The sequence below is a fragment of the Neurospora tetraspora genome, assembly GCF_033439725.1.
Source record: "Neurospora tetraspora strain CBS 560.94 chromosome Unknown B0H65scaffold_2, whole genome shotgun sequence".
Taxonomy (NCBI): Eukaryota; Fungi; Ascomycota; class Sordariomycetes; order Sordariales; family Sordariaceae; genus Neurospora; species Neurospora tetraspora.
In genome coordinates this window covers 3,484,361-3,511,970 of record NW_026944384.1, presented here as the reverse complement: position 1 = coordinate 3,511,970, position 27,610 = coordinate 3,484,361, and the positions used below count along the sequence as shown (strand labels likewise).

Here is a 27,610-nt window from a genome sequence, read left to right as displayed (position 1 = left end):
GAACCTCTTTCCTCCACTTCCACCTTCCACCACCTCCTCCTCCTCCTCCTGCACTCTTCTTTCCCTTTCCCTCCCCACGAACCTCAACCCGCATCGGCTTCAGGCTTCCCTCTAGCTTCAACGTCAACTCGCAAAAGCCGGACACCTCCCTCCCTTATCTCTACACTCCCTCGTAGCAACTTTTCAATCTCTCATTATAACCTCTTTGGACTCGATTTCTTCCATTCAATCCGCTTTACTGCGAAACAAAACTGTCCTTTGGGGCGACGTCTCCGCACCGCAACCAAACATACCGCAACTCCATCGCATCTGATGCATCGCAACGGCAATCCGGCCACACAAAAAAGATAAACACAGCTCAATAACCCCCCTCGTCTCGACTACGCCTCGATTCGATTCGACTCGTCTCGTGCTCTAGGTCTTCATACGCTTTAGTTCCAACGCCGAATTCGCCTTGCATTCGCACTCGACGTGCACCTTTTTCTGCCTGGATCACCCAAATCAAGTCATCTGCACCTGTCCGTCCCAGCAACCTGCATCATGGACCAGCAACAGCAGCCTCAAGGAGGCGTCCCTGGCCCCGCCGGCCGACGGCTCCATATCGCCCATCGAAGAAGCCCGTCGGAGCTGACCCCGTTGATGAGTATGTTCTCGAACACAAACAGTATGTTTTAAGTTTTGCTATTGTCATCGCCATTGCCATCGTGTACTATCGCGGCGCCCCTCCACCGCTCTTGCACTGGTCCGTTCTTGCACGTGGCGAAAAGCTTCAAAAGCCAATGATCACACCCCTGACCCCTTCACGTTCCCGTCTTCTGTCCTTACTGTCTCATCAAAAGTGGTAGCGTACTGACTGGATCTTCTCTCCGTGCAGTGGAACAGCTTGCCATCCAGCAGCAGATCGAACTCCTTCAGCAGCAGCAACAGCAAATTACAGCTCAATATGCCAACCTCGGCATGCTTCCGGCCACCCAACCCCTGGGCCCTGGCGGATTCACCAATCCCTTCCAGCCCATTGCCGGTTTGGCGCCCCAGGCGGGCTTCCAGTTCCCGGTCCAGCTGCAGCAGCAGCCGTCCCTAGCTCCTCCTACACAACCACTTTCACATCGCCGTAATCAGTCGGCCATTCCAAACATGGGCATGGGGGGCCCGCCGCCTGCTCCTTCTGCCGGCGCCTCTGGTTCGACGTTCGGAAACTTCCAGGATCCCACCCAGGGCCACGCCCGAGAGAACAGCACCGGCGGTCGTGGCGGTCGTGGTGGCTCCGGCGGTGGTCACCAGAGAAGACATTCCTTGGCCTTGGCTGATGCCAAGAAGGCCGCCGAGCTCGCCCAACAGAAGCGTACGACCTCTACCTTCCAGTTCCCTGCTGCTCCTGCCTCTGGTTCCTCCGAGAAGTCTGAGGATGATGCAAAGACCACCCCGAGCGCCACTCCTGCTCCGGCGGAGGGCCAGATAGCTCAGGGATCGTCCTTCCGTGGTGGCCGTGGCGGCCATGGCAGGAGCCAGAGCGTGGCTGTTGGCGCCAGTGGCCGTGGTGGCCGCGGAGGCCATTTCTCTACCGACTCTATGGGCCAAGGCAGCGACTTCTCTCGCCGCGGTGGCGGCCATGCCCGCACTGGTTCCCGCAACTTCGACGGCAACTGGAGGAACCAGAGCCAGAACCAGGCTCAGGACCAGACCGCTGCCCTTCCTCAGAACCAGGGCTTCCAGCCCGGTCATCGCAGCCGCGGCTCGGTGAGCCAGCAGTCCATCTCCTCGATTGGATCCTTCCAGTACCCTGGACAACCTCAGCTGGTCCAGTTCCCTGGCCAGATGATGATGCCCCAGGTGTTCCCTGGCCAGCAACTCAACCCGATGCAGCTCAACCAGCTTCAGGCTCTTCAGCTTGCTCAGATGAATGGCCAGCCACTTACTGGTCTTGCCGCCAGCCAGCACGCTCCTCAAATGGCTGCTCCTGGCCAGCAAAGCCAGCAACAGCAGCGCAAGACGCTTTTCACTCCTTACCTTCCCCAGGCTACTCTTCCCGCCCTCTTGGGTAACGGCCAGCTTGTTTCTGGTATTCTTCGTGTGAACAAGAAGAACAGAAGCGATGCCTACGTCTCGACCCAGGATGGCTTGCTTCCCGCCGATATTTTCATTTGCGGCAGCAAGGACCGCAACCGTGCTCTCGAAGGTGATCTCGTTGCGGTCGAGCTGTTGGATGTTGGTGAAGTGTGGGCGCAAAAGCGTGAGAAGGAAGAAAAGAAGAAGCGCAAGGATATTACCGACACTCGTTCTGGCTCCATTAGTGGAGGCCAAAATACTGGTGACGACAATGGCAACGCTGAAGGAGGACTCCGCCGCCGTGGCAGTCTCAGACAGCGTCCTACCCAGAAGAAGAACGACGACGTCGAGGTTGAAGGTCAAAGTCTTCTTTTGGTCGAGGAAGAGGAGATCAACGATGAGCAGCAGCCTCTCTTTGCTGGTCACATCGTTGCTGTTATTGAACGTGTTCCCGGCCAAATGTTCTCTGGTACCTTGGGTCTGCTCCGCCCGAGCAGCCAGGCTACGAAGGAGAAGCAGGAAGCTGAACGCGCTGCGAGAGACGGTGGCAATGGCCGCCAACAAGACTCTCGCTCCCACGAGAAGCCCAAGATCGTTTGGTTCAAGCCCACGGACAAGCGTGTCCCTCTGATTGCCATTCCTACCGAGCAAGCCCCCAAGGACTTCGTGGAGAAGCACCAGGACTATGCGGACCAGATTTTCGTGGCTTGCATCAAGCGCTGGCCCATCACTTCTCTGCATCCTTTTGGTACCCTCGTTGAGAAGCTGGGCAAGATGGGTGATCTTAAGGTTGAGACCGATGCCCTCCTTCGTGACAACAACTTCGCGTCCGACGAGTTTGCTGAGGCCGTTTTGCGCAACGTCAGCCAGCAAGACTGGTCACTTGAAAGTGAGGATCAAGCTGCTCTTGCCGCTCGCCGTGACTTCCGTGGCGAGAATGTGTTCACTGTTGAGTTGGATAGCTCTGTCGAGCTTGGCAACGGTGTTCATTTCAAGCAGTTGCCTGACGGCAAGATTGAGATCGGTATTCACGTTCCCGATGTCGCCCACTTTGTTAAGCCCGGCTCACTCGTTGACCGTGAAGCTAAGAAGCGCGGCACTGCGGTCCATCTCGTCAACCGCTTCTGTGCCCTTCTTCCCCCCAAGCTGTCGAGCGAGCTTTGCACCCTCACTCCTGAACAGGATCGCTTGACTTTCAGCGTTGTGTTCCACGTCAACCCCCAGACTGGCGCCGTGGCTGAAGGCGACACCTGGATTGGAAAGGGTATCGTCAAGAGCGGCGGAAAGGTGTCGCTTAACCAGATCGATGAAGCCCTTACCGGTAGCAGTGGATTCTCCCATCCGTCTGTGAAGGCTATGGATATACAGATTCTCAACGCTGTCGCTCAGAAGTTCCGCGAAGCTCGCTTGGGCGCCGGTGGCGAACCCATTGCGCCTCTCCGTCTCCTCCAGCAACTTGATGATGAGAACATCCCGCCTAAGCACAACATTTTCGAGTCTAGCCAGGCCACCGAACTTGTTGAAGAGCTTATGCACAAGGCTAACACCTACGTTGCCCAACGTCTGGCGCAGGGACTCCCGGAGAAAGCTCTTCTGCGCAGGCAGTCTGCTCCCAACTCCCGCCGTCTACAAACTATCGTTGACCGTATGACTGCTTTGGGCTATGACGTTGACGCTACCAGCAGTGGTACCCTACAGAACAGCTTGTTCAAGATTGACGACTCTGACATCAGGAAGGGTATGGAGACCCTCCTCGTCAAATCCATGCAGCGGGCCAAGTACTTCATTGCTGGCAAGACTGCCAGTCTCCTTTGGCCTCACTATGCCTTGAACTTGCCCCTCTACACTCATTTCACTTACCCCACCAGGCGCTACGCCGACATCATTGTTCATCGTCAGCTTGAGGCTGTCCTTTCCGAAGGAAAGATTGAATATACCGAGGATTTGGAGAACCTCGTCAAGACTGTAGAATCTTGCAACACCAAGAAGGATTCTGCGCAAAATGCTCAGGAACAGAGCGTTCACATTGAGTCCTGCCGCACTATGGATAAGAAGCGGCAGGAGGTCAATGGCGACCTGATTAGCGAGGGTATCGTCATCTGTGTGTACGAGTCTGCCTTCGACGTTCTCATTCCCGAGTGGGGCTTCGAGAAGCGCGTCCACTGCGATCAGCTTCCTCTGAAGAAGGCCGAGTTCAGAAAGGATAAGAGAGTTCTCGAACTCTACTGGGAGAAGGGTGTTCCCAGCTCCGCCTATGTCCCTGAAGATGAGCGTCCCAAGGCCGCTGCTTCTCAGCGCATCTCGAATGCTCTCGCTGCGGCTCGCCAGGCTGAGGAGGCCGACCGCGCCAAGAAGGAGCGCGAGGAGGCTGCGCGCAAGCAGATCGAGACTGGTACCGTCTCGCACGATGATGTTGACGCTCTGTTCGAGGATGAGGACGACATCGAGGACAATGCCTCTGATATCACTGAGGCCATGGCCGGCGCATCTCTTGCGGAGCGCCCGACTCAGAGCGTGCCTGGCTCACCTACTCAGTCTGCGGCTGAGGCTGTTGGTGCCCTCCACCGTACCCGGTCCGATTCGAAGGTGCCCGTCGGTGAGGCGCCGGAGGCTCGCTTGACCAACAAGGAGAAGTACTTGAAGCTCTTCAAGCTCCGCGAGGAGGGTGGCGAGTACATCCAGGATGTGACGGAGATGACCCGTGTGCCCGTCATTCTCAAGACTGATCTCACCAAGAGCCCACCGTAAGTTCTATATCCCTGCTCCATTTGCATCATGCATAACTAACCAAACGCTCAGGTGCCTGACTATCCGCTCGCTCAACCCCTATGCCCTTTAATGTAAATGTTTTGATGCTTTGGAAAGAAGATGCGCGGCGGCTCAAGAACGGTTAAAGAACGGTTAAGATGGCTCAGCTTACTGTCTGTCGTCATGTGGAAATATTGTTAAATAAGTAGGAGGAACGGATGATGTGTGATGTGTTAGGAAGTAACGTCTTCAAGATTGTTATGCGGGTGTGTCCCTTTACTGAGGATATGGTGTGTGCATCTCTTATAGTCTGTTGGCTTCTGTTGGCTTATTCGAGAAGGCGTTATATAAGACCCAACATGGATAACTTGGCGGATGGCAGCTATGTGACAGAAAAGGGCCCGTGTGGGAGTATCAATCATAATTTGGCTACCTGTAATAGTTTTTGGTGACGGGGGATGAATACGTTATGATGAGGACTAAGAAGACAGTAACAGACGAGCACAGACATGAATCAGGATTATTCGACGGAGTGAAGAGAGTCGGAAAAGAGTCAAGAAGGGGGCGCGTCTATTTAGCAGAATCAAAACTTATCGCAAGTGGAAAAGTGCTGACGAGGTATTACGCCAATAGTGTTGCCTTCCTATTGCAGCATGTTGTTGAGGAAGGTTTCTCCATGCCGAGTGTGGATAAAAAGGTGTGTATAAACATCAGGCGTTGAAATCAAATAACCTCCATGGAACACGCTCAACTCGGCATCCATGTCTTCCGTTTCCGTAGAACATGTTCATGAGGCGAACACAATGTGATGAGAGGTACTTAGGGAGTCATTCAGCGTTAAAATAAGCTTGGAAAGGCTTGGTAAGGTACCGGGTTAGAACAAATCCGTGTTCCCGTGTGACCTTTGAAACGTGTTTGAGACGTGGAAGCTAAGACCCCCAACTCAACAACCCCAACGTCACAGATTTTCCCCGTGGTCCGGGTGTAACCCTTCAAGAATCTGAGCACAGTGAGGACTCAATGGAGACGGAAATATCCGAGCGCGAGATTAACCTTAACTTTCTTTCTGCTTGGTGTCATTGGGTCGGAGCTGAGCTTGACCGTTCGGGATAACTGAGCTTCCAGGTCCATGATTCTGATCATGTTGTATTGATATGAAGATGGCTTGTCTCTTACTACCCCTCTACATGCCTCCATCTTTCTGGCTCTTTTGTTGTAGTTGAGAGTAGAGGTAGGATTGAGCCAAGAGAGGCTGAGAACCTGAGAAGGAAGAAACGAAACACCAAGAATGGTTTGGTTACTTCACCCTTTCCTTACCTTTCTACGTATTCAACGAGCACTTGGTAAATAGCCTAGCTCTGAGCTGGAACTTGGTACTAACATGGGAAACATGTGATAAGAAACGGGATTGAACATATCCGGAGGTTCTCACTTCCTCGAAGCCATGATGTTGAAGGAACTCTAGTTGTTAATTTTGCATCTGGAGAGCGGTGCGTTTGTATCTCACATGCTACGAGATGCCAGCATGCCAGATTCGCATGCCCCCTCGATTAGGAAATCCCATCTATCAGTCGAGTTATGTATAGAAGTACCTATAAATGAATGATAGGTAGTACGTACCTTTTGCTTCCGAGCTTCTTTCACCACTCATGCAACTCAAGGAACCCCTGCCTCTGTCAGTCTCTTGGTGTTTTGGGAACGATCTCTATCTCCGCATGCCATACCACCCCAGATCCCCGGAACCGGGAACACTCAGTAGCCGTTCGCCGCCGAGTGAAGCTATCTCCTTGTCTCCAGGACCATAGTTACGGTGATGTAGGGTTTCCGTGATCCGGCTCCTTGGCACTCATCACGACTTGTGAACTTTGTTTCTCTTTGAGTATATCCATACCTGGCCGACCACTTCAGGCTGCTTGTTTCTCTCTTTTCCTCCCATCTGTTTCTTCACCCTTCCTTTCACTTTCACGATCGATCATCAACCTGGTGTTGTTTTTGTGTTGCAGTTACCCTTCTGTTTCATTCTTTTAACCAAGCACCGGTCTGCTTTCTTGTTGCTTTCACTCTCCTTTCGAGTTTCTATCTGTCTCTTCAAGCTGTGCTCACCAGTTCATCAACACTGAAGCACACTCACTTGCTCGCCTTCATCTTGAACGACGATCAACAAAGACCAGCGACCAACAGCCCTTCACTGTGGTTTCCCCCTAATTATCTTGTAATACTCGGACAAGAACAGTCCACACAGCGCACATAAGCATATACGCTACCAGGCCCAAAGTTCCTCGCGTTTCGATATCGACGGAAAACAACAAAAGTTATTCGAAGGGGACATAAGGCAAAATACAACGACCTACCCATTTACCTCTAAGCCAACTCGCCAGGAAGCAGTCAACAAAAAAGACAACATGCCTTCGATCACAAAGACCCTCGGCCTGATCACGGCAGGCCTAGCAGCCTTGACCTCGGCCTTGCCCGCAATCCCCAAGTTGACGGATAACCAACTCAACATCCACAGCCTCATGAGGCGACAAAATGCCCTGGCCGCCGCCGCAGGCCTGACGGATGTTGATATCCTGGAATTGTATGTCCTCCTCTTCTCTGCTTGCACCAGCCTCATAATAGCTAACGCACCCGCCTTTCAGCGCTCTCACTCTCGAGCTCCTCGAAGCGGCCTTCTACCGCGAAGGCTTCGCCAAGTTCCCCGCCGCCGACTTTACCGCCCTCGGGCTCTCCGAGTCTCAGATCAAGGACCTGAAGAATATCGGCAGCACCGAGGAAGAGCACGTAATCCTGCTCCAGGGCGCCATCGCCGCCGCCGGCGTCAAGCCCGTGCAGGCATGCACTTACAACTTCGCCGCCGTCAACTCTGCCGCCGCCATGGTCGCCACGGCCGCCGTGCTCGAGAACGTCGGCTTGTCGGCCTACCTGGGCGCGGCGCAGCTCGTGACCGACCCGGGCATCCTGACCACCGCGGCCTCGATCCTGACGGTTGAGGCGCGCCACCAGACCTTCATCAGGGCGGCGAGCGGCGTGGTGGCGGTGCCGCAGGCCTTCGACACACCCTTGTCTCCCAAGCAGGTGTTCAGCCTTGCGGCGCCCTTCATCACGAGCTGTCCCGAGGGAAGCAATCTGATCTTGACGGCGTTTCCGACGCTGACGATGGGCGGGGACGGGAAGACGGTGGCGGCTGCCGGGTCGGAGGTAAAGCTGCAGAGCAGCGATACGTCGGCGACGGCTGGCGCGAAGTTCTGCGCCTTCACCACGGGTGGCATCCCCGGCGGTACGGCGTTCACGGCGTTCGATGCTGCTACGGGCGGGTGCGTGGTGCCACAGGGCTTAAAGGGAGTTGTTTATGTGAACTTGGCGAGCGCGGGCCCGTTGACAGGCAAGCTGACGGATGATATCATCGTGGCTGGTCCGATCGTAATGCAAGTGTCGTGAAAAGGTTGAAGGGGAGCGTCGGTTGTTCTGTTTGTATCGCGGTTGTCAGCAAGTTGTCTTGGCGTTGGTGGTTTGGGGGCCAAAGAGCAGTAGAAACACGTTGGAAAGCAACGATTCTCTATTCAATTCTTCGCAGATTTTCGATTTGTACATATTTCGTACGTGACATATCTTAGCCCTCCGGTAAAACTGGAAAGTGAACCCTGCTCCGCTCGTCAGCTTCATAATTTGGCAAGTGGTATCTGTTTCCGCTCTCCTCAGAAGTCCAACCGGCCATTCCTTCCATCTCCAATGTTTCGACGGATACTAGCTGGCCACTGGACTCAACTGAAAGAGCGATCTGGAATGAGATCGGAAAGTGCGCTGCAAGTCAATTCCTGTGCTGCTCTTGCCATCAATGACATGAAACAGTGAAATTGACAGGCAGAACGGAAGATAGTCAAGCGGACAGCTTTCAGGTTCGTTTGGCCGCGTCCAGTCAGCAGGCTCAAAGGCAGTTGGCAAGTCGAAGCCATTCACAAAGTCTCGTACAAACCGCAACCTCGGCAACTACATTGGTGATATTCGAGATCGCCGACGCCCACATCCTCCGTGTGGAGGCGAGTCAATCAGTCACAGAACGATAAACCACGCAAAATGGACGAATGGTGGGCAAATACGAACTGGGAGCGGAGATGGGTATCCGTCTTGGATACGACAAGCCGGCAGCTACCAGTGAAGTACAGTGCCAAGGTCATGTCGGCCCGTATATAGCGCCCAAATGGATATTGAACGCGGTTGAGCTTCACTTGCAATGCAGACAGGCCGCAAGTGCTCGCAGCAACGCCGGAGAGCCGCGTTGGCCGCTCGGAGATGGGTTCTTGGTGCCGCTTAGCCCCGAATCGTCGCATGGGGGCTCGGGGGGTCGATGGGGGAGGCGGATGTGTGGATACGGTCGAGATACTGACTGATGTCTCATGTCCTGACGCCTGACGGTGCAGTTTCCGTGATGGGGACTCGGGCACGGGCCCAATGCCAGGGATTCCCGCCGATTGACTGGCGACTCGAAGTCGTCTAGCGGCCGGGATTGCCCCTGACGTTGGCGCTGGCCATCGGGAAGAATAGGATGTCAGGCGATGACCAAAAAAGACTACACACGGGCTCACCAAAAAATAGTGGTCGTGTATGTACTGTTTTTTGGGCATCACCTGGATGTGAAGAAGCTTGTTTCCACTTCACGGGTGGCCTCTTTTTCGTGAGTCGGATTCCCTTTCACTTCGGCGCCACGTAAGAGCAAGCTTGTGCCGCGCTAGGGATGGACCTGTTGGTCGTGTATATGCCGAAAACAAGCCAGCCGGCGGGAAGCTATTCGTGAGAAAGAGTCGAGCTGAGAAACTGCCACCGGAGAGCAGATCTACACCCGAAGCTGGCCCGAAAAGTGTACTCGGCGAGGTTGGCAACCCCCCCTCGATCGTCGAAGTTTCGGCATGTCGAGTTTTTGAAGTTTGTCGCTTTGGATAGTCGCTGGCTCACTGACTCGGCGTAGCTCGGACTGTGGTGTGCTTGTCGGCCCAGACTTTTCCACGCGCGTTGTCGATGGTGAAGAGTATTTATTTAGTTCTCGGCGAAGCGGACCGCGACCCGTGATAATGGCGGAGATACACCACAATCTCTCTATCTCTTTTTCTTTTCACTGCCCCTCCGTCCACTGATAAGCTCCTGCAAGGCTGAACAATATTGCTGGAGTTTGCAGGGACCCTGAATCATTGTCTTGCATCCCAGGAAGGAAGGTGGGGTTTAGCGACAAGGATGTATACTTGGGAATGCATTCACACCAAACTCGACGACGGCGACGAGTGCATGGCAAGCAGGGGCCCTTGCTCTCCAGGGCGGTTTCGGACTGCAACCTGTTCTGGCCTCCCAAACTGGCTGATCAAACAGACCAATGACAAGTATCAATTCGTGAGCAGAAGGACAAATTATGTCTCATTCAGCCCATATCCTCCAATGAAACCCTGATGCTGCCGCAGCGTTACATGACTGACACTGGCAGCCTGCTGCGACACGCGACCTGCGAGGTCGGAGTGTTCGACGGCGGTAGCGACTCCGAAGCGGCGTGGTCAATGAGTGGGCGAATTTGGGGCTTCGCTCAACTTGGCATTGATTCGGGTCCGATCTTTCCCTCAGAAAGGATGGGCTGGTCCGGCGAAAGAGCTCCAACCCTTGCGAAACAGAATGGAGCCAGAAGAACGAAACCACTCACGACTTGTTCACATAAGCTTTTTACCAAACGCTCGAGGCGACCAATCAGCATGCTCTGATAAGACAACGAACGATCTACTACATTATGTATGCGGCTGTGGCGCCCGGCGTGGAGCTCGCCAAGTGCAGTCTCGGCCTGCCATGTCTTGCTTCAAGACAGGGAAGCGCATTCACTTCTCAGTTCTCAGTTCTCGCCTCAACTGCCAAAATGTCGCGCACGGGCAGGACAATGGCAGGAATGGCTAGTGCTGACGATGAATAGGTATCAGCAACGACTCTACCTCACTATTGCAGGTTCAAATTACATTCAAGTTGGAACATCGCCGGGTATGTTCTTAGTGTGGCCTATAGACTAATTGGTGTTAATAAAATACCTCTATCGATAGTTCAGAAAAGAGCCGATCTCGGAGCTCTGATAAGAGGGATGACGTTGACACAGCCTGTCACAGGCCATCACACCCCAAAGTCTAGAAGAGCCAATCCTGTTTGATCAATGACTGTTCCATTGTGCTGAGACATCCCACGCTGTATGTACAATGTATGCACAGGCGCAAATGAACGTGGGAAAGAAGGAGGGTGGAAAGATTTTCGCAGAAAAAAGGCTCGTCTCGTCGCTCGCGAGGCATGACGATGCTGTCGGGGAAATATTGTCTCGAGAACGTTCAAGTACACAGTGACAGACTGACAGGGGACAATCCCGGTCCAACCCCACCATGCCGAGTGCGCTCCACGCTCCCATTCCTCAATGGCATTCTGCGGCTGGGATTGTTCGCGGGCTGCAACGCGGGATTTGAATTGCCGCCTGGAAAAACATACAGGCGAGACAGGGACTGTGATGGTTTGATGCTCGCCTCCAGGTCGCTCCATGTTCGGAGCACGGGGAAGGCACTAGGGACGAGGGGATCGAGGGGGGATCGAGGATAGGCAAGGATGCTTCCCGCCCGTCTCGTCTCGCCCAGTCGAGGTCTCCTCCTTCACGCCGGCTCCTCCCCAAACCTTCAAGGTTACCTCTGCTTCCTTCCCCCCAGTCGCCCCAGCTCTATTTTGTATAAAACCTTTTCCTCCCCTCCCCCAGAGAGCTGTGCTCCCTCTCGTCTTCGTTCTCTTGCTCATCCATCTTGCCCTCCCACCAAGCACAACTGTATCGATACCCGGTGGCTAACCCGTTGATTTATTTTTATACCCTTCACCACATTCAAAATGTCTAACCTTCCCTCTGAGCCCGAGTTCGAGCAGGCCTACAAGGGTATGTCTAGAGAAACACCTATCGTATAGCCGCGGAGCTAGAGCTGACTTGACTTTCCACCACAGAGTTGGCCTACACTCTCGAGAACTCCACCCTCTTCCAGAAGCACCCCGAGTACCGCACCGCCCTCAACGTTGCCTCCATCCCCGAGCGTGTCATTCAGTTCCGTGTTGTCTGGGAAGACGACAACGGCAACCTCCAGGTCAACCGCGGTTACCGTGTCCAGTTCAACTCCGCCCTCGGTCCCTACAAGGGTGGTCTCCGTCTCCACCCCTCCGTCAACCTTTCCATTCTCAAGTTCCTCGGTTTCGAGCAGATTTTCAAGAATGCCCTCACTGGCTGTAAGTGACCAAACGGGATATACAAAACCAGAAGACCAGATTTGCTGACTCGGCGTCTCTAGTGAGCATGGGTGGTGGCAAGGGTGGTGCCGACTTCGACCCTAAGGGCAAGAGCGACGCTGAGATCCGTCGCTTCTGCTGCGCTTTCATGGCCGAGCTTCACAAGCACATTGGTGCCGATACCGATGTTCCCGCTGGTGATATCGGTGTTGGTGGCCGCGAGATCGGTTACATGTTCGGTGCCTACCGCAAGGCCGCGGGCCGTTTCGAGGGTGTCCTTACTGGCAAGGGCCTGTCCTGGGGTGGTTCGCTCATTCGCCCTGAGGCCACTGGTTACGGTCTCGTCTACTACGTCGGCCACATGCTTGAGTTCTCTGGCGCCGGCTCCTACGCTGGCAAGCGCGTTGCCCTCTCCGGTTCCGGCAACGTCGCCCAGTACGCCGCCCTCAAGCTCATTGAGCTCGGCGCCACCGTCGTCTCCCTCTCCGACTCCAAGGGTGCCCTCGTCGCCACTGGCGAGTCCGGCATCACCGGTGAGGACATCAACGCCATCATGGCCATCAAGGCGGCCCGTCAGCCCCTCACCACCTTCCAGAACGCCGGCCACGTCAAGTGGATCGAGGGTGCCCGCCCCTGGCTCCACGTTGGCAAGGTCGACATCGCTCTTCCTTGCGCTACCCAGAACGAGGTCTCCAAGGAGGAGGCTGAGGGTCTCCTTGCCGCCGGCTGCAAGTTCGTCGCTGAGGGTTCCAACATGGGCTGCACTCTCGAGGCCATCGAGGTCTTTGAGAACAACCGCAAGGAGAAGAAGGGCGAGGCCGTCTGGTACGCCCCCGGCAAGGCCGCCAACTGCGGTGGTGTCGCCGTTTCCGGTCTCGAGATGGCTCAGAACAGCCAGCGCCTCAACTGGACCCAGTCTGAGGTTGATGAGAAGCTCAAGGACATCATGAAGAACGCCTTCTTCAACGGTCTCAACACTGCCAAGACCTACGTCGAGGCTACTGAGGGTGAGCTTCCTTCCCTCGTTGCCGGCTCCAACATTGCTGGTTTCGTCAAGGTCGCCCAGGCCATGCACGACCAGGGTGACTGGTGGTCCAAGAACTAAGTGGTCTCTTTTTACCGCTTGGTGAAAATTGAAGGGGAAAAAAGGGAATTTTTATGATGGGAACTGAGAAATGAAAATTACGGGCCGGAGTTGGGGTTTGCCATGCTATGATACCGAGCAGGCTTGGGTTCTTTTGGCGTTTGAGTTTTAGATGGAGGCGGGTTTGATGACTTTCCATGTACATATACCATTGGTGAATTCATATCCTATCTGTCGATTCACAAAACTTGTATCTCTTGTAATGCGTTCCTAGTGACTGTGATGACTTCGGGTGCGTGCTTCCAATTCCATGTTGCGTGTAGATTGGGCGAGTCCTCAATATCTGTAAGTGTGTCTGCCTTGCCAATTCCTTGCATTGCGCCCCATTGGGTCTGTCGAACTTGGAACTAACTTTGGCTGTTTCAGAATCCCGAATCTCTTCCATGGCCATATCGAATGTTGGCAACCGCGGTTCTGGCAGGAATCGTGGTAGTACTCGGTATGAAGTCATCGATGACCTCTTGCGCCGCAGAGAACGCCTGATAATGTCATCCTTGTTGGACATTGGAACCGACTTTGGAGTTTCAGAGATTCCGATCTTGCCCTTTATTGAACTTGCCTACAACCTCTCTTCACCTGACTCATCACCATCGACATATCGACAAGTACTTTTCTGTACAGAGTGCGCCGCAAACATTACCTGTTCCGGATAACTGTGGCTTGTCGGTTTTAGCTTCAATATTCCCCGTGGTCAAGGGATTCGGCCCGTGGTCCGCAGTAAGAAGCTTATTGTGTGGCAAGTGTGGCCATGTCAGAAGTCTGTTGGCAATTTCCATGGTAATATCGAAGTATTGAAGGTTGGTCAACGTTGGGTTGTTGGCTGCCGGTAGAAAACTGTGCCGTTGTGGCTTTGAGTTTCCGTTGGTTCCCGTTTTATGTAGGGCTTACTCCGTTGACCGAAGGTCCTTCAACGACGTAAAGGCTTCAACGACGTAATGTTGAGGCCTTGCTGACCCGACCCCAATAGTGTTGGAATATTCCTACCGTCGAAGCGAGGTTCAACATCAGATTCCTGGACGGGCTTTAACAGACTTCTAGAACGTAAGTGGCGTATGGTGGCAGAGATGGCATGACTCGAGATGGTGCGCTATCTGGTGTCGAGGGCGTGCTGGATCATACATATGGTACTGTATGAGGATTTCATGGGCTTGAGATGATGGTCTTTGTTTATTTCGAGTTCTTCTGTCTGTCCCTCTCCGATACGATACGGCGCTTTTGGGAATTGGGGGGCGAATATTGTGTGCTCATCACAGCTTTTTCATCGTATGAGTGTATGTGGTTCGCATTCCGTCACTGTATCATAGCCGGTCAGTTGAAGTATTGGCCTCCCCGAACACTAGTGTGATCCGATTGGACTATTGATAGTGAGAGTGTTAGGGTTGTAGTTGGACACTAACATCGTTACATTCATGACCGGAGTTCTACAGTTAGTTCAGAAATAAGCAACTAACACACTACCATAAGCAATGGAGGATTGATACCTAGAGGTTGCCTGATCCCCGTGCCCTCTTTCAGCTTCCTCTGTACAACCTCAGCAACCAAAAAAGGTGATATTGATCCAGATGACACCATGAAGAAAAGTTGGGGAAGCACCGAACTAAGAGGTCCATGGGGTTGAAACAATGTTGTGGTGGCGATGCCTTCTTTTTACATACCCTTCCTCCTTTACCTTCTCTGCCAAAAGTGATCTCGCTATGTCGGGTATATCCAATCCTCGAACGGCGCAACCACACCTCCCCACGGGGAACAGCTTGGTGTTACGGTGTGCGTGTGCTACTCTTGCCATTCCTGTCTTTGATCATTCACCTTTCTCTGGACCCAGCAAGCAGGAAACTACGAAACGAAACGAGAACGGTGTAACCGGGCAGAAGTGCAACCTTGCCATGACTTATTTTGTCCGAGTCGGGTTGTGGTTGGTGACACCAGATGGGGAAAGAAACAGTGACACACTGGCTCGGGACGATTTGAGGGATCGTGCAATTGGAGTTGGAATGGGAATACAGGAAACACGAGGGAGCCTGCTTGCTGGGGAACACGAGAGCGATATTCTTAGATGTGCTCTTTTGGACTAACATCTCACAGAGCAAAGGTACGGTGTAAGGCGATGTTGGTGTCACTGGATTGAGAACCAATGGATGATTCCCAGTTGAATTGCTGATGCCTTGTAGGGATCGATGAACATGGAGCTGAATTTGGCGCGCAAGGCAGTCATTATTCGATTCCTTTTATCAGAAGCTAAAGTCAGATATCGTTCGATGGGCATCTTGGATTGGGTTCTTACGGCTGCGTGTACCGTTACATACGTACGTACCACGGCAGGTACCAATCGATTGGTACGGTACGTCCCTTCCAAACAGGCATTTCTCCGTTCGACCAATTCCAATTCCTTCCGAGTTTATCAGACCCATCCCCTCGCATGCATGGAAGCGACGATGTTCAGCTGGTAACTATCGCGAGGCTATCGAGTCACGCCTTCCCTCTTGGGGCTGCGAATGCAAGTCCTTCGCTTCCAGACCGTCGTGATGACGAGTAGTGGAAATTGCCGTTGGCCGGTTTCCATCCATTCCCTTGCTTCCGGTTGTGTTGTGCGACTGGACAGAACCTCTCTTCCTCTCAGAACATTGCCCACAGAGAGAGCAATTGACGGCGCAGTTGAGGTTGTTACCGTCACCCAGGCATCTACGTTGCACTCGACCGTCTCGACCGAACATTCGCACTGCCGGGGTTCGACTCCCTTGTCATCATTCCCTTGTCGTTCGGCTACACAGTAAGCATCAAAAGGGGCTCGTCGTCCGTAGCTCGTCAAGCACAGTCTCAGCCCTACCGAGTAAGCACAGTAGGTAGAGACAACGGGCCGTTCCACCACCAACCAGCTTTGCCATGTGGATGCTGACTTCAGACCAACAGAGCCGTTGGTGATTCAGAGGACTCGCGCTGCCGGAAGGGAAGAAGAGAAGAAAAGAACGACAAAAGTCAACATCTCTATGGTCATGGGTGCTTGAACCCTTAAAAGCATGTTAAACAGGGGCAGTCCTCCCGAATCAGTCATCAAGAACGACTCCCGATGCACAGACGGATAAGTATCATGCAATTGGCATGATACCGTACATGATACGGCAGTCAAGCCACCACCCGCTGTCACGTTGTCAACTGCCCTGGGTGCAGTATATGCACTGCGTACTCGTCCCCCAGATGTTCTTCCCGCTCTTCGACCACACGGACTGGCCGCCACGAGAACGGAGTGAGGTTTCCAACTGCTCTGCACGAACATCATCTCACCTGCTTCAGGGCTGAATGCAACCCCGAAATGCGGGAGAGCGGCAGGAGCGGCAGGCCGGTTGAGGTTCACACTGGAAACCGATCCCCATTCGTTTCTCCATGACGATGACTGCCTTCCGTGCCTTTTCTCTGACGTCCCCCCTTTCTCGGAATATCGTTGTCATTGGGGGCCACATTGTGATCGGATCGTGAAGAGCGTTAAGTTGCGGCGAGTTTGGGGGGTTGATGGCGTCCAGTCAACGTCCCCGTCCTGCCGTGACATGAATCGGCTTGTGATGAGCCGGAATGAAGATGACGACAATGACAATGGCCACCTGGGGGGCCGTTTGTGATACGGAGTATCTGGTAGGAGACAACTGACCTTGTCTCTGAGCACTCGCGCACTTCCAACGACGATCAGCGAAGAAACAAGTTGAGGAAGGGAAAAAAAAGACGGAAATGAAACTGAGAAGAGTTCTCGCAGGTCGTGCGTAGCTCTCGTCCAGTGGCTTTGGGCTCGTCCTATCACCACCGAGGTGCTAGCTTCGTTCTCAAGCCAATAGGATCGGCGATAGCATCTCTAAGCCAAGAAGCGCAGGGGATGTCAGCCACTCAATGATCGACGTCCAATGGCAGCTTGATCGCTGGCTGTTCGCTACCCTATTCTCCAGGGCTCAAGACCCTTCCCCGGACAACACGGACTGCCTTCCGCATCCATGACCAGAGCTGCAATACACCGACACAAAATGCCTCCGCGACAGTAAATTTACCGCACAGCTTCACGGCGCTATCCTCGTATCAAAAGGTCGACGTTATCTCGCAGCCAACGCCATCAAAGATTTCAGGAAGATGGGAGCTTCAGAGTCACATGTCAAGACTCGGTTATTTCCAGGCCAAAAAGAGCCTCAGATATGTTTGCCAAGCGAAAGGCAAGATCTGATGCTGATCGACGTGGATAGCGGCAAGGACAAATCGCAATGGGCCCTGAAGAATTCAGCTCAGTCTTCGCTTGGCTATGGATCTGCCATCTCAGTTCAATCATGGGGATAGATGACGGAGTAGCCGGCTCATCTACTCCGAGCCAAACGCCTCCGTACACGACATTACTTGATACGCATAGTCAAAAGAAACCATCGTTGAACAGGACGGAAGAATCTCCTTTTTGGCTGCTAAAGTCATAGAAAAAGGCAAGGCGCCCTGTCTTGGTTATAGCAGTCACCGTGGCTTGCAACTCCACACGAACTGCCCCCTCCCCATCCTTCGGGAAACATGAGGCTTGCAGTTCGTGTACCCACACCGTCTTGATGGTCGGCAACAATCAGCATCTTCGACTCGCGCTTCCCACATGGCGGTGCCATGCCGTTCCCATTGCACATTTTCGGTAGATGTCCAGACGCTAGCAATGCACTCGGCGTCGAGACGGACCCCGGCCAATGGTGATTTGCATTTCCCGCGATAATGTATTTTTGTTCAGCGCAGCCTCGGCGAACCAGGGAGCCAGGTTCAAATTAAAACCGAGCTGACACTGCGCCCTCACGATACCGATACTGAGCCATGAGAGAAGAGCCGGGTAACCGTTTTCGTCTTTCTCCACACGAAGTATCGGATCTTCTACCTGAACGGATACAGACCGACACAGTGTACAGCCCTCCTCCTCCTCAACCTATACCGCACGGGGTAGTTAAGGTTATACGCTAGTCCGATGTACAAGTCTGTACATTGTCCAGCCGCACTTCCATGGAGCTTCTCGAGCAACGCTTATTGCTCCTTTGCCCAGTCGGGCTAGAACAGTGCCACGTTATGGCGTCTCCATCAGAGAGTTACGATATCAAGGACTAGGGCAGGACATGATGTCGTTCCGGCCACCAGGTATATATCAACCTGACGCCTCCCATCCGCTCTGTCAACGGTGTCGAAATCTCTTCTCACCTCCCCGTTTACTATCAAGTTTTATCCGCAGTGTTCCATTGACCTTTCTTAGATTTATATTATACCCTTCCTCTTTACTTTTTGTGTTCCACAAGATATAGAGCCACATTATACCCATTGTGCCAACGATAACGGCCTCTTCATTGACGTCTTCAGCTCGAGCCCTTTAAATTAGGAGACTTGGTTCGAAAATTGTGATCTACTCCGGACTAAAGAGATGGATAGGCTATCAGCTCACCAGTCAAACGGTGCTCCGTCACCTCCGCCGACCCCGGCCTATAGTGGTGACCAACTCGGAGTGAAAACCGACACCACCGGCCTCTTCCCCGGCTCTACACATATCAACGGCGACTCAGACGCCTCCTTCACCGAGTCGCCCGATTCGGACTTCCCCCCTACTCCCCGTAGGAGCCCCAAGCAAGAACCTCGAGATTTCCCTCGGTCCAACCCAGTGTCTCACCAGATTCCGACAGAGGGTATCCATGACCACCAAGCTGGAGGACCTCGCGCTCGAGCCAACGCCAAAGTGCGCAGTTATGTGGCCGACCAAGACCGTCAAGCGTTTCCGAGAATCTCGAAGCCCGTCGAACTTATACAGGTCGCCTACGATGTTGTGGTTATTGGATCCGGCTACGGTGGTGGTGTTGCGGCGTCACGCATGGCTCGTACAGGCTCGTCGGTGTGTGTCCTTGAGCGTGGCCGTGAGAAGTGGCCTGGCGAATACCCTACTGGTGCCGCGGATGCCTTCAAGGAACTTCATACATCCGGTACCTTTGCCCCAGGATCTTTGGATGGTATACCCGTTGAGACGGGTGATCCCACCGGCATGTATCACTTGATTTTCGGAAAGGGACAAAACGCCGTTGTGGCTAATGGTATGTATACCTGTGCAGAAGCATGACATGGAGCCAGCTAACATGGAATTCAGGCCTCGGTGGAACAAGTCTCATGAACGCTAATGTCTTCATGGAGGCCGATAAAGGTACCTTGGCCATGAAGGCCTGGCCTCCCGAGATCCGGAACAAAGTGGACTCTTTGGACAAGTGTAAGTTGAAAGGCCTCTTCACAAACCCTGCGCAGCACAGATGGTTTACAAGATGGATACTAATCTTCGCTATTAGACTATGAGAAGGTAGAGAAAGTACTTGAGCCGGCAGAGTACCCCGATGACTGGCCCGAGCTTCCTAAGGCCAAGCTCCTCAAGAAGCAAGCCCAGTATATGGGCTATGGTGACAGGTGGAGGAAGGTCAAGCAGACAACACGCTTCCAGAATGGCCCCAATAGCTGTGGTGTTGAGATGTCAGCATCAGCTTTGACCGGCCAGGATGCTACTGGCGTCAACGACGGCTCAAAAACGACCACGCTGGTTACCTATCTGGCTGATGCCTGGAACTGGGGCGCTGAACTGTTCTGCGAGTGCGAGGTGCGGTACATTGAAAAGGCCAAGGACGAAGATGGTAACGATGACGGCTACCTCGTCTACTTCGCCTGGCATGGTCGCAATCGTGGCCACTTCAAAGCGAACCTTCACGGCGACCTAATGTGGGTGAGGGCGCGGAAGGCCGTCTTCCTGGGCGCTGGCGCCCTTGCAACTCCCGAGATTCTGCTCAGAAGCAAAGCTATGGGACTCGAGATGAGCAACTTGGTCGGCCAGAATATGAGTGGCAATGGAGACATCCTAGCGTTTGGGTGAGTTTTAACGTTTTACTTGTTTAAAGTGTTTTTGAAGCGAGCTAAAGCTGACCTTTTATCACAAGCTACAACACAAATGAGACAGTGAACGGCATTGGCCGGGCATACCCTTCGCCATACAATCCAATTGGGCCTTGCATCACCAGTGTGATTGATTGCAGACATAACCTAGAGAACCCTCTAGACGGATTCGTCATCGAAGAGGGTTCGGTTCCTCATGCCCTTGCACATTTCCTACAAGCGATGCTAGACTTGATGCCGGGAAGCGAAGAACCCAAGAACTTGACTGTCCTTGACAAGGCACACTCTGCCCTTGCACGTTATGGTAGCCGGTTCTTGGGCCCTTACTTCAAGAAGGGTGCCATTGCGAGGACACAGGTTTACCTCATCATGTCCCATGATAGTAAGCAGCCAAAAAAAGCTCGAGCAAAGCAACATTATCATGAAGACTAACCCCCTCATAGGTAACCAGGCCATGTTAACACTGCAGGATGATAAGCCAGTCCTCGAGTTCGTCGGAGTTGGTCGAAGTGACCATGTCAAGAAGCTGAATGCCCTTTTGGCACAAGCTACGGAAGCTGTTGGTGGCACCTATGTCAAGAACCCCTTTGACGCTATGCTGGGCAACCAGCAAGTAACAGTCCATCCCATCGGGTATGTTGTCCCTTCTTAAACATCAAACCCTCGTACATGTGTACTGTGGCACATATGGTTAGACTAACACAACCTCGAAATTTACAGCGGAGCTTGTATGGCCCGAGACAATACGGGTCGGACCGGTGTCACCAACCATGTGGGTGAGGTGTTCACGGGACTCGGAAGTGAGACCCATGGCGGCCTCATCGTCACAGACGCCGCGGTGATTCCCACCGCTCTGGGTGCCAATCCTTTCGCCACCATTGCTGCCCTAGCGGAACGGTCTGTTGAAGCCTACTGCCAGCGCCAGGGTTTGCAAATCAGCGAGGAGGAGAACGGCGTCCTTGATTTGTTTGGTGAGCCACAACATAAGCCCAAGCAGCATTTGCCACAGAGGACTGTCTCAAAGATCGAAGCCGTGGAAGAGGGGTACAGTCTCGGCTACGCAACCCGAGCTATCCAAATGGCCAAGGAACTTTGCTCGAGCGGCATGGGTTTCACTGAGGTCATGTCTGGCTTCATCCATCATGATCCTAACATGAACACGGATGAGCGGTCTACATACGAGCTTGCCTACCGGACCGCCAAATCGCACTGCGAGAGCGCTCGCTTCTTCCTTAGTGTGCAGGCTTTCGACACTCTAAGGACCCTTGAACACGCTCAACATCGGGCCATGCTTACGGGAACCTTTGTGTGCCCCGCAATTCCTGGCTCACCGTTCATGGTTCGGAGAGGCGAATTCAATCTGTTCATCATTGATGACAAGGCACCTGGTACCCGGAACTTGACGTATGATTTTGATATGACCGGCGTTGATGGCAGGAGGCTGCACTTCCACGGTTACAAGGTTGTTGATTCGTCTGTTGCGTTGAACCCTCTACAGTTTTGGCGATCGACTAGCACGCTCTACGTGACAATCAGCGAGCATGTGGATGGAATGTGCAGCAATCTCGACGATGAAAACGCTTGGAGGCGTGGCAAGGTACTCGCCAAGGGTATCATGAACATCCAACCGAAGGACTTCCTCTCTGAGATCTTGACTATGACACCAACAGGCAGCAACCTGTTGAAGAAGGTAGCCAGTGCGGCCAGCTTCCTCACCTTTTTCACCCGCAAGTCTCTCTCCCTCTTCATGGCGCCGTTGACTCCTCTCGAGTACCCAAGCATGTTGCCCACAGGCTACATCAACAACACACCACCAAAAAAATCCTTTGCCATCTACGCCGACGATGGAGTCTGCACTCGCCTGCATATGTGGGAGCCAACTCACTACCCCGATAACGACAAGAAGAACATCAAGAACCTCTTCATGGTTCCCGGTGCGGCAGTTGATCACCACATTTTCGCCCTTCCTACCATCCGGTACAACGCCGTCAACTACTTCAGACGCGCGGGTTATCGTGTGTTTATCACAGTTCACCGTATCGGACAGCTCATGGTTGCGGAGAACAGCTGGACCACCTACGATGCCCGTCTTGACATCAAGGCATGCATGCAGTATATCCGTGAGAACTACGGCCGGGAGAAGATCTACACCATCGCCCACTGCATGGGCAGTGTGGCTCTCTCCACCGGTATGCTCGACGGCACCATCCCAACCGACTGGTTCCTCGGCGTCTCCTGCTCCCAAGTCTTCATGAACCCCATCTGGCAAACCATGAACCTCATCAAGGCCACCACGGGCCCCTATGACAAGATCTACAAGGCCCTCGCCGGCAACTGGTTCAGCTGCAGCACCAGCCGTGACGATAGCTACGTCCAGCAGGCTCTCAACCAGCTATTGCGTCTCTACCCGCAACCGCGCAAGGAGATCTGCAACAACGCAGCCTGCCACCGCACCAGCCTGGTATTTGGCCGGTGCTGGAACCACAGCAACATGAACGAGGCCACGCACCGGCAGATCGACCGCTTCTTCGGCGGCGTCAACATGAAGCTGCTCCACCTGCTCATGAAACAGGGGGCCGAGGGCCACGTTATGGCTAACGAGCCCCTGTGCCAGCGCCTCGATACGCCCGAGAACATCCAGCGGCTTAAGGGCATCCCGTTCCTGCTGTTCGTCGGCCGCGACCAGGCTGTGCTGTCGCCCGAGTCGACGGAGCGCACGTACGAGATCTTGTGCGACACTTTTGGTACCAACGATACTAGCTACAAGAGGCGCGTGGTGCCTGGGTATGGACACTTGGATGTGTGGATGGGACGGAATGCGTGGAAGGACGTCTATCCGTTTGTGAGAGAGGAGGTGGATAGAGTGTGCAGAGGGGAGACGTACAAGTTTGTGGAGCCGAATGATGAGTTTAAGGAGATGGTTGATTCTGGAGAGTTGCTTTACTGAGAGCAATGATGGGAAGGATGACGACGATGACGGACTATGATGATGATTTTGGACATATGCGGTTCACTTTATCGATAACAGTTGGATATTTCATTCTGTTATATACCGGTATGGCGTCTGGAGCTTAGTTTGGAGTCTGCTTGCTTTTTTTCTTGGGGAAGACTAAGATGAGGTTATATAAGCTGAGGGTGAGGTCGATACCACGGTTAGAGTGCGTACATAGATACTGAGCAAGATACTCTGGCAGGCCCGGAGAGTACCATCCATATTTATATATATTGGGACAATCACATTTTTGTGTACTTGCGATCCGCGATGACAAAGTACTATTAAGCCTTCTCGCTTTACTATAACCACTCATGATTGATCTCCGATGGACCAGAAACATAATGACAATTTTCTCAGAACAAGATTTGCCCATCCTTTTCGCATATAGCTTATATAAGATATACCTCCAATTGCCGGTAATCCATGACAACCAAAACGCTTTGACATACCAATGTGATACCCTTACACTTGGTTTAAACAGCCTTTCTTATCCCATCCCTCGTAAACACACGCTGACCGCATAATCAGTCATCCTTCAGGAACCCACCGATACACCTACATATACTCCCCTTTACCACATAGCAGCCGCATCAAAATCAAACCTCTGCAACTCCTTATTCGCATCCTCCAGATCCTTCTTCGCCTTCATCCGCATGTAGAAAATCGGGCAATCCTTGCTACTGCAAATGACCTCGCAGTGCATCGACCCCTGACACCTCTGACACTGGGTCCACAGCCTGCCAAACCTAATCTCCAGATCCGACACCTTATCCAGCGTCTTCTTGTACAGCTCACCCACTCTCGGAGCATCATCCGTGCAGACGGCACCCTGGCTCTCCTCTTTACCCGTCAGCGGCTTCTTGCAGCCCATGCAGGTCTGCGTCTTCTTGGCGAACTTCATGAGTCCTCCGACAGTGGGGGCGGCGACCGAGACGACGCGGGTGTGGTCACCGTGCAGGAGTGACTTGGCCTTGGTCTCGCCCAGGATGGGCTCGAAGATGCGGCCCAAGGGTTTCGCCAGCTGGTTGTCCAGGTAGTACTTGGTGTCGATGGGCACGTTGTGCTCGAGCACGTAGATGGGGTCCTCGGAGCGCTCGAAATTCTTGGAGCCCGTCGCGCCTTTCACCATGACGTAGGCGACGCGATCGCCGAGCCCTGGGGCGGAACCGGCGTCGCGCTTCTTCATGCGCTGCGCGAGCTCGACGTGGGCTTGCTTGGCGTCGTAGTTCTCCTTGGTCAGGGCCTTGGTGATGACTAGCTTGGACATGTCGATCTTGTTTTGTAGGAGGTCGGCGATGGTGTCTTTGACATATCTGGCGAATATGTTAGCATGATATCGACCAGGGGAAAGGGGTAAAACTGGGAGATTCTTACGCTTGAGCTCCAGGGACGTCTTGGTCGATCAGGATCATTCTAAGAACCTTCTCGATGACAGTCTGGACTAGCAAACAGTTGTCACGACGAACCGTCTCGATACCCTTGGTGTCCATCTTATCGTACTTCTCAGGCTTGGTCCAGTACAGACCCGCATAACGCTTCTTGTTGATGAGAAGGTACGGGAAATAGACCTTTTCGAACTCCAACTTGATGGGCTTGATGAACTTGCTCGAGACATACTCCGAGGCATCTTGACCGAGCTTCATGGCCTCAGCAAGATCCTTGGTTCCGAACTTGACCATGACGGAATCGGTATCACCGTAGATAACCTGCGCATCGTGAGAGTAGCCATTGGCAATGGTATACCGCTCCTCCACCTCCTTCTTGGTCCTCTCAATCATTTGACGACCGAAACTGGTGACACTACTGGCGATTTCCAAGCAGGGAAGTTTGCCGTTCGTGGCTCCCGTCAAACCGTAGACGGAGTTGGCGCTGATCTTCAAGGCCAACTGACGACCGTTCAGCACAGCCTTCTTGAAGGGGTCCTTCTCTACGGCCAACTCGCGCTTTGCTTGTTTTCTGGCAGAGAGCAATTCCTCCAGAATTTGTGCTAAGAGAGCCTTCTTCTGCTTGGTCGTTGCAAACATATCTCCGTTGGGAGTAACGATATAGTCCTCGTCCTTCTTCAAGTTCCACCTCTCGATATCTCGCTTCTTGATGAGCGTTGTGTAGCAGAGGTTGTGCGCCTGCATGATACTGGGATACAGTGAAGCGAAATCGAGAGTGGCAATGGGCACATCGTAGTAGCCTCTTGTGGGCTCGATGACAGTAGCACCTTCGTACTGCTCTTCCGAGGACTCGGGACGCAGATTGGGAATGACCAGCTTCTGCTCCAAAGCCTTGCGGAATAGTTGACTCAGGAACTTGACTTGCTGACCTCTGGCCAAGAGGAAGTTGAACGGCACACCTGTGACTCTTGCCATTTCCGTGTAGTTTTCTAGACAGGATAGCTTGTCCATCAACCTTTGTGGTAGATAGGCATCCTTCAAGCAGTAAAGTGCAAGACGTCGCCTGGATTCTGGTGTGCCTTCGAACAACTCCGTGATCATGGAATGATGGACGTCTTCTTTCTGCTCCCCTAAGAAGTTTGAACAGACAGAGTTGAGGGTGTAACTTCTCAACTGATAATCACGTTGTACCAGTTGTAGCATGTCGAGCTGAAGACGTCCGTTGGTATTTGTAGCCTTGGTGTCACGGTTGCCCATTTGCTTGCTGGAGAAGTTTGTCTCCTTTGCCACAGATCTTACCCTGGTACGGGACCAAAAGTCGAAATCCTTGACTTTGAGGTGTTTGGCTCGGTCTAGAAGGTAGGGGAAATCGAAGTTGGCAATATTGTAACCGATGATGATATCCGGATCGACCTGTTCTAAGAAGTTGCGCCATTCGCGAAGCATGTCCTCTTCCCTGTCAAAAGACAGAATCTGGGTAGCGACAATCGGGCTAGTCGTGTCAAGACAGAACACATTCCGGACGAACGGCTTTTTCTCTCCGTACTTTGTGACAATGTTGGCGATCTGAATGACGGAGTCGTGTTGCGGTTCGGGAAAGATACCCTTGCGGCCAGCGCACTCGATATCGAAGGAGAGAATTCGGAGAGGTGCCATCTTGGACCATTCGCCGACGGGCTTGTGTGCTATGAGGTCACGGTAGCTCATCTCGGCTTCGATTTGACAGTTGGAGTGTTTATCGGTGACAAGCTGATAGCTGCCTGAGGGAGCCTCCACCCAAGACATACCAGCAATCTGGTGTTTGTTAGCTTGGGGAATCTTGGGGGTAGTGCAAGGGGGTGGCATACCGAGCAGTCGACCATGAACCGAAGCAAATACTGGATATCATCAAAGGTCATGATAGACCCATCGCTCTTCCACATGCCCTTCCAGTTGGCTTTGTTCGTTTCGATCAATCTTCGAACTCTGGGGAGAAACTTGGGGTCGTTGACGGTGACCTTGATATAAGGGTTTTGTGTGTTGCCTTGAAAGCCGTACATGTTCTCGCGCATCGTCAGGGTGACCGAGTGGATGGCCGGTGTGGGCATGGCGAGCTGGGTTTCGAGGAATACTCTGTATTTGGGGCAATCATCGGGACCAAACGATACAGGAGCTTGAACATAGAGGTAGTGTTTGAAGTCTTTGACATGGAGGAGAACCGAATTTCCATTCTCAGTAACACCAAACAGCTTAATGGTCGCTTGGCCGCCGTGGAGGAATCCCTCTTCAGCCTCAATGGACTGAAAACAGAGACTGTCTGTAGCTGGGTTGTAGGTCGCTGGTAGTGGCGGGCGGTCCCAAGCTTGATCCTTTTCCGAGTTGTTCTGCTTCAGCTCCGAGATATCCTGGCTCATGCGTTCAAGCACCTCGCTCTCGAAGGCGCTCTTGGGTTGGGTAGAGGGTATCCTGCCCTTGCCATCATTCTTGAAAGTTCGGAAGCGGGAAGAGGGAGGAACATTGTCAAGGCGTCTTTTCTTGGTTGAATCTGAGGAAGCGGCGGGGAGGTTGTGAATGTTGCTGAGGGCGCTTGATGCCTCGCCGAACGCGCGCTTCTGAGGCAACGCTGAGGGCGCCATTCTGGCTCTTTGAAAGTCGAGTGTCTGTGGTGGAGGTCGGCTTGGGTAAAATCCACAAGAACGGACGTCTTTCAGGATATTACGTTGTCGGCTTGTGTGAGAGTTAAGAACAAGAAAAGAGCAACAATTACAGCCAAAGAGAGTGTGTGTCTGGTTGGAGAGAGGGAAGGAGGATAGAAAGTTGCAAATGGGACGAAATGGGAATCGCGACTGACGCGACGAATGTCTTTGTTACGTGACAAGCACCCACTTTTACATCGTGCCGTTAATTACCTGTAACTGCACCTCTTTAACCCCTGCAGCTAGAGCAAGGTACCTCTACCTTTGTATTACCACCATTTGAAGCACTGTCTGCGAAATGACAAGGTCTTTTTATCTTCAACAAACCTAAGCATGAGTGTACCCGTATACTCAATCCAGCCAAAAATCCAACCCATCATCGAGCTTGCGAATGGCAACCTGAAACTGGATAACGGCACTGAAGCCGTTTTAATCGAAGCACGTGAGCTCG

At 53.1% G+C, this 27,610-nt stretch overlaps 8 protein-coding genes across 8 annotated transcripts; 6 read left to right on the top strand and 2 right to left on the bottom strand.

Moving 5' to 3' along the window:
- The first annotated feature begins 317 nt into the window (after positions 1-317).
- B0H65DRAFT_111501 (uncharacterized protein) lies at positions 318-5,074 on the top strand. Its single transcript, XM_062820585.1, has 3 exons — positions 318-664; positions 875-4,790; positions 4,846-5,074. Exons 1-3 carry the CDS (start codon positions 541-543, stop codon positions 4,883-4,885), a joined length of 4,080 nt encoding a protein of 1,359 aa, XP_062684528.1. The 5' UTR covers positions 318-540; the 3' UTR covers positions 4,886-5,074.
- Positions 5,075-6,910: 1,836 nt separating this feature from the next.
- B0H65DRAFT_111478 (ferritin-like domain-containing protein) lies at positions 6,911-8,255 on the top strand. Its single transcript, XM_062820583.1, has 2 exons — positions 6,911-7,372; positions 7,434-8,255. Exons 1-2 carry the CDS (start codon positions 7,197-7,199, stop codon positions 8,230-8,232), a joined length of 975 nt encoding a protein of 324 aa, XP_062684527.1. The 5' UTR covers positions 6,911-7,196; the 3' UTR covers positions 8,233-8,255.
- Positions 8,256-8,588: 333 nt separating this feature from the next.
- B0H65DRAFT_111484 (uncharacterized protein) lies at positions 8,589-9,520 on the bottom strand. Its single transcript, XM_062820584.1, has 2 exons — positions 8,896-9,520; positions 8,589-8,819 (listed from the first exon to the last, which is right to left on the bottom strand). Exons 1-2 carry the CDS (start codon positions 9,414-9,416, stop codon positions 8,720-8,722), a joined length of 621 nt encoding a protein of 206 aa, XP_062684526.1. The 5' UTR covers positions 9,417-9,520; the 3' UTR covers positions 8,589-8,719.
- A 1,788-nt stretch (positions 9,521-11,308) lies between these two features.
- Positions 11,309-12,157, top strand: B0H65DRAFT_111459 (uncharacterized protein). The gene is made up of 2 exons (XM_062820582.1): positions 11,309-11,476; positions 11,785-12,157. The coding sequence occupies exons 1-2, from the start codon at positions 11,404-11,406 to the stop codon at positions 12,066-12,068; spliced, it is 357 nt and encodes a 118-aa protein (XP_062684525.1). The 5' UTR covers positions 11,309-11,403; the 3' UTR covers positions 12,069-12,157.
- Positions 12,038-13,391, top strand: B0H65DRAFT_457222 (Glutamate/Leucine/Phenylalanine/Valine dehydrogenase-domain-containing protein). Its single transcript, XM_062826345.1, has one exon. It carries the CDS (start codon positions 12,128-12,130, stop codon positions 13,163-13,165), a length of 1,038 nt encoding a protein of 345 aa, XP_062684524.1. The 5' UTR covers positions 12,038-12,127; the 3' UTR covers positions 13,166-13,391.
- Positions 13,392-14,740: 1,349 nt separating this feature from the next.
- B0H65DRAFT_457219 (uncharacterized protein) lies at positions 14,741-15,566 on the top strand. The gene is made up of 2 exons (XM_062826344.1): positions 14,741-15,426; positions 15,498-15,566. Exon 1 carries the CDS (start codon positions 14,827-14,829, stop codon positions 15,274-15,276), a length of 450 nt encoding a protein of 149 aa, XP_062684523.1. The 5' UTR covers positions 14,741-14,826; the 3' UTR covers positions 15,277-15,426; positions 15,498-15,566.
- Positions 15,567-18,126: 2,560 nt separating this feature from the next.
- On the top strand, positions 18,127-23,113 carry B0H65DRAFT_111366 (uncharacterized protein). The gene is made up of 6 exons (XM_062820581.1): positions 18,127-19,266; positions 19,320-19,436; positions 19,513-20,080; positions 20,149-20,486; positions 20,548-20,737; positions 20,825-23,113. The coding sequence occupies exons 1-6, from the start codon at positions 18,609-18,611 to the stop codon at positions 23,049-23,051; spliced, it is 4,098 nt and encodes a 1,365-aa protein (XP_062684522.1). The 5' UTR covers positions 18,127-18,608; the 3' UTR covers positions 23,052-23,113.
- Positions 23,114-23,361: 248 nt separating this feature from the next.
- On the bottom strand, positions 23,362-27,410 carry B0H65DRAFT_556088 (DNA polymerase family B-domain-containing protein). The gene is made up of 3 exons (XM_062830045.1): positions 26,332-27,410; positions 24,474-26,278; positions 23,362-24,412 (listed from the first exon to the last, which is right to left on the bottom strand). The coding sequence occupies exons 1-3, from the start codon at positions 27,097-27,099 to the stop codon at positions 23,671-23,673; spliced, it is 3,315 nt and encodes a 1,104-aa protein (XP_062684521.1). The 5' UTR covers positions 27,100-27,410; the 3' UTR covers positions 23,362-23,670.
- Between the last annotated feature and the right edge of the window lie 200 nt (positions 27,411-27,610).

Bases quoted from the DNA above. Each gene is read 5' to 3' on its own strand.
- B0H65DRAFT_111484 (XM_062820584.1), bottom strand. From the start codon at position 9,416: ATGCCCAAAAAACAGTACATACACGACCACTATTTTTTGGTGAGCCCG. The intron at 8,820-8,895 runs GTTCGTATTTGC...CTCCACACGGAG, and splicing joins GATACCCATCTCCGCTCCCA to GATGTGGGCGTCGGCGATCT.
- B0H65DRAFT_457219 (XM_062826344.1), top strand. From the start codon at position 14,827: ATGTTGTGGTGGCGATGCCTTCTTTTTACATACCCTTCCTCCTTTACC.
- B0H65DRAFT_111478 (XM_062820583.1), top strand. From the start codon at position 7,197: ATGCCTTCGATCACAAAGACCCTCGGCCTGATCACGGCAGGCCTAGCA. The intron at 7,373-7,433 runs GTATGTCCTCCT...CCCGCCTTTCAG, and splicing joins GATGTTGATATCCTGGAATT to CGCTCTCACTCTCGAGCTCC.
- B0H65DRAFT_111366 (XM_062820581.1), top strand. From the start codon at position 18,609: ATGGATAGGCTATCAGCTCACCAGTCAAACGGTGCTCCGTCACCTCCG. The intron at 20,081-20,148 runs GTGAGTTTTAAC...TTTTATCACAAG, and splicing joins GGAGACATCCTAGCGTTTGG to CTACAACACAAATGAGACAG. The intron at 20,487-20,547 runs GTAAGCAGCCAA...ACCCCCTCATAG, and splicing joins CCTCATCATGTCCCATGATA to GTAACCAGGCCATGTTAACA.
- B0H65DRAFT_457222 (XM_062826345.1), top strand. From the start codon at position 12,128: ATGGGTGGTGGCAAGGGTGGTGCCGACTTCGACCCTAAGGGCAAGAGC.
- B0H65DRAFT_111501 (XM_062820585.1), top strand. From the start codon at position 541: ATGGACCAGCAACAGCAGCCTCAAGGAGGCGTCCCTGGCCCCGCCGGC. The intron at 665-874 runs GTATGTTTTAAG...CTCTCCGTGCAG, and splicing joins TATGTTCTCGAACACAAACA to TGGAACAGCTTGCCATCCAG. The intron at 4,791-4,845 runs GTAAGTTCTATA...CCAAACGCTCAG, and splicing joins GATCTCACCAAGAGCCCACC to GTGCCTGACTATCCGCTCGC.
- B0H65DRAFT_556088 (XM_062830045.1), bottom strand. From the start codon at position 27,099: ATGGCGCCCTCAGCGTTGCCTCAGAAGCGCGCGTTCGGCGAGGCATCA. The intron at 26,279-26,331 runs GTATGCCACCCC...AACAAACACCAG, and splicing joins GGTTCATGGTCGACTGCTCG to ATTGCTGGTATGTCTTGGGT. The intron at 24,413-24,473 runs GTAAGAATCTCC...CATATTCGCCAG, and splicing joins GACGTCCCTGGAGCTCAAGC to ATATGTCAAAGACACCATCG.
- B0H65DRAFT_111459 (XM_062820582.1), top strand. From the start codon at position 11,404: ATGCTTCCCGCCCGTCTCGTCTCGCCCAGTCGAGGTCTCCTCCTTCAC. The intron at 11,477-11,784 runs GTTACCTCTGCT...TTTCCACCACAG, and splicing joins CTCCTCCCCAAACCTTCAAG to AGTTGGCCTACACTCTCGAG.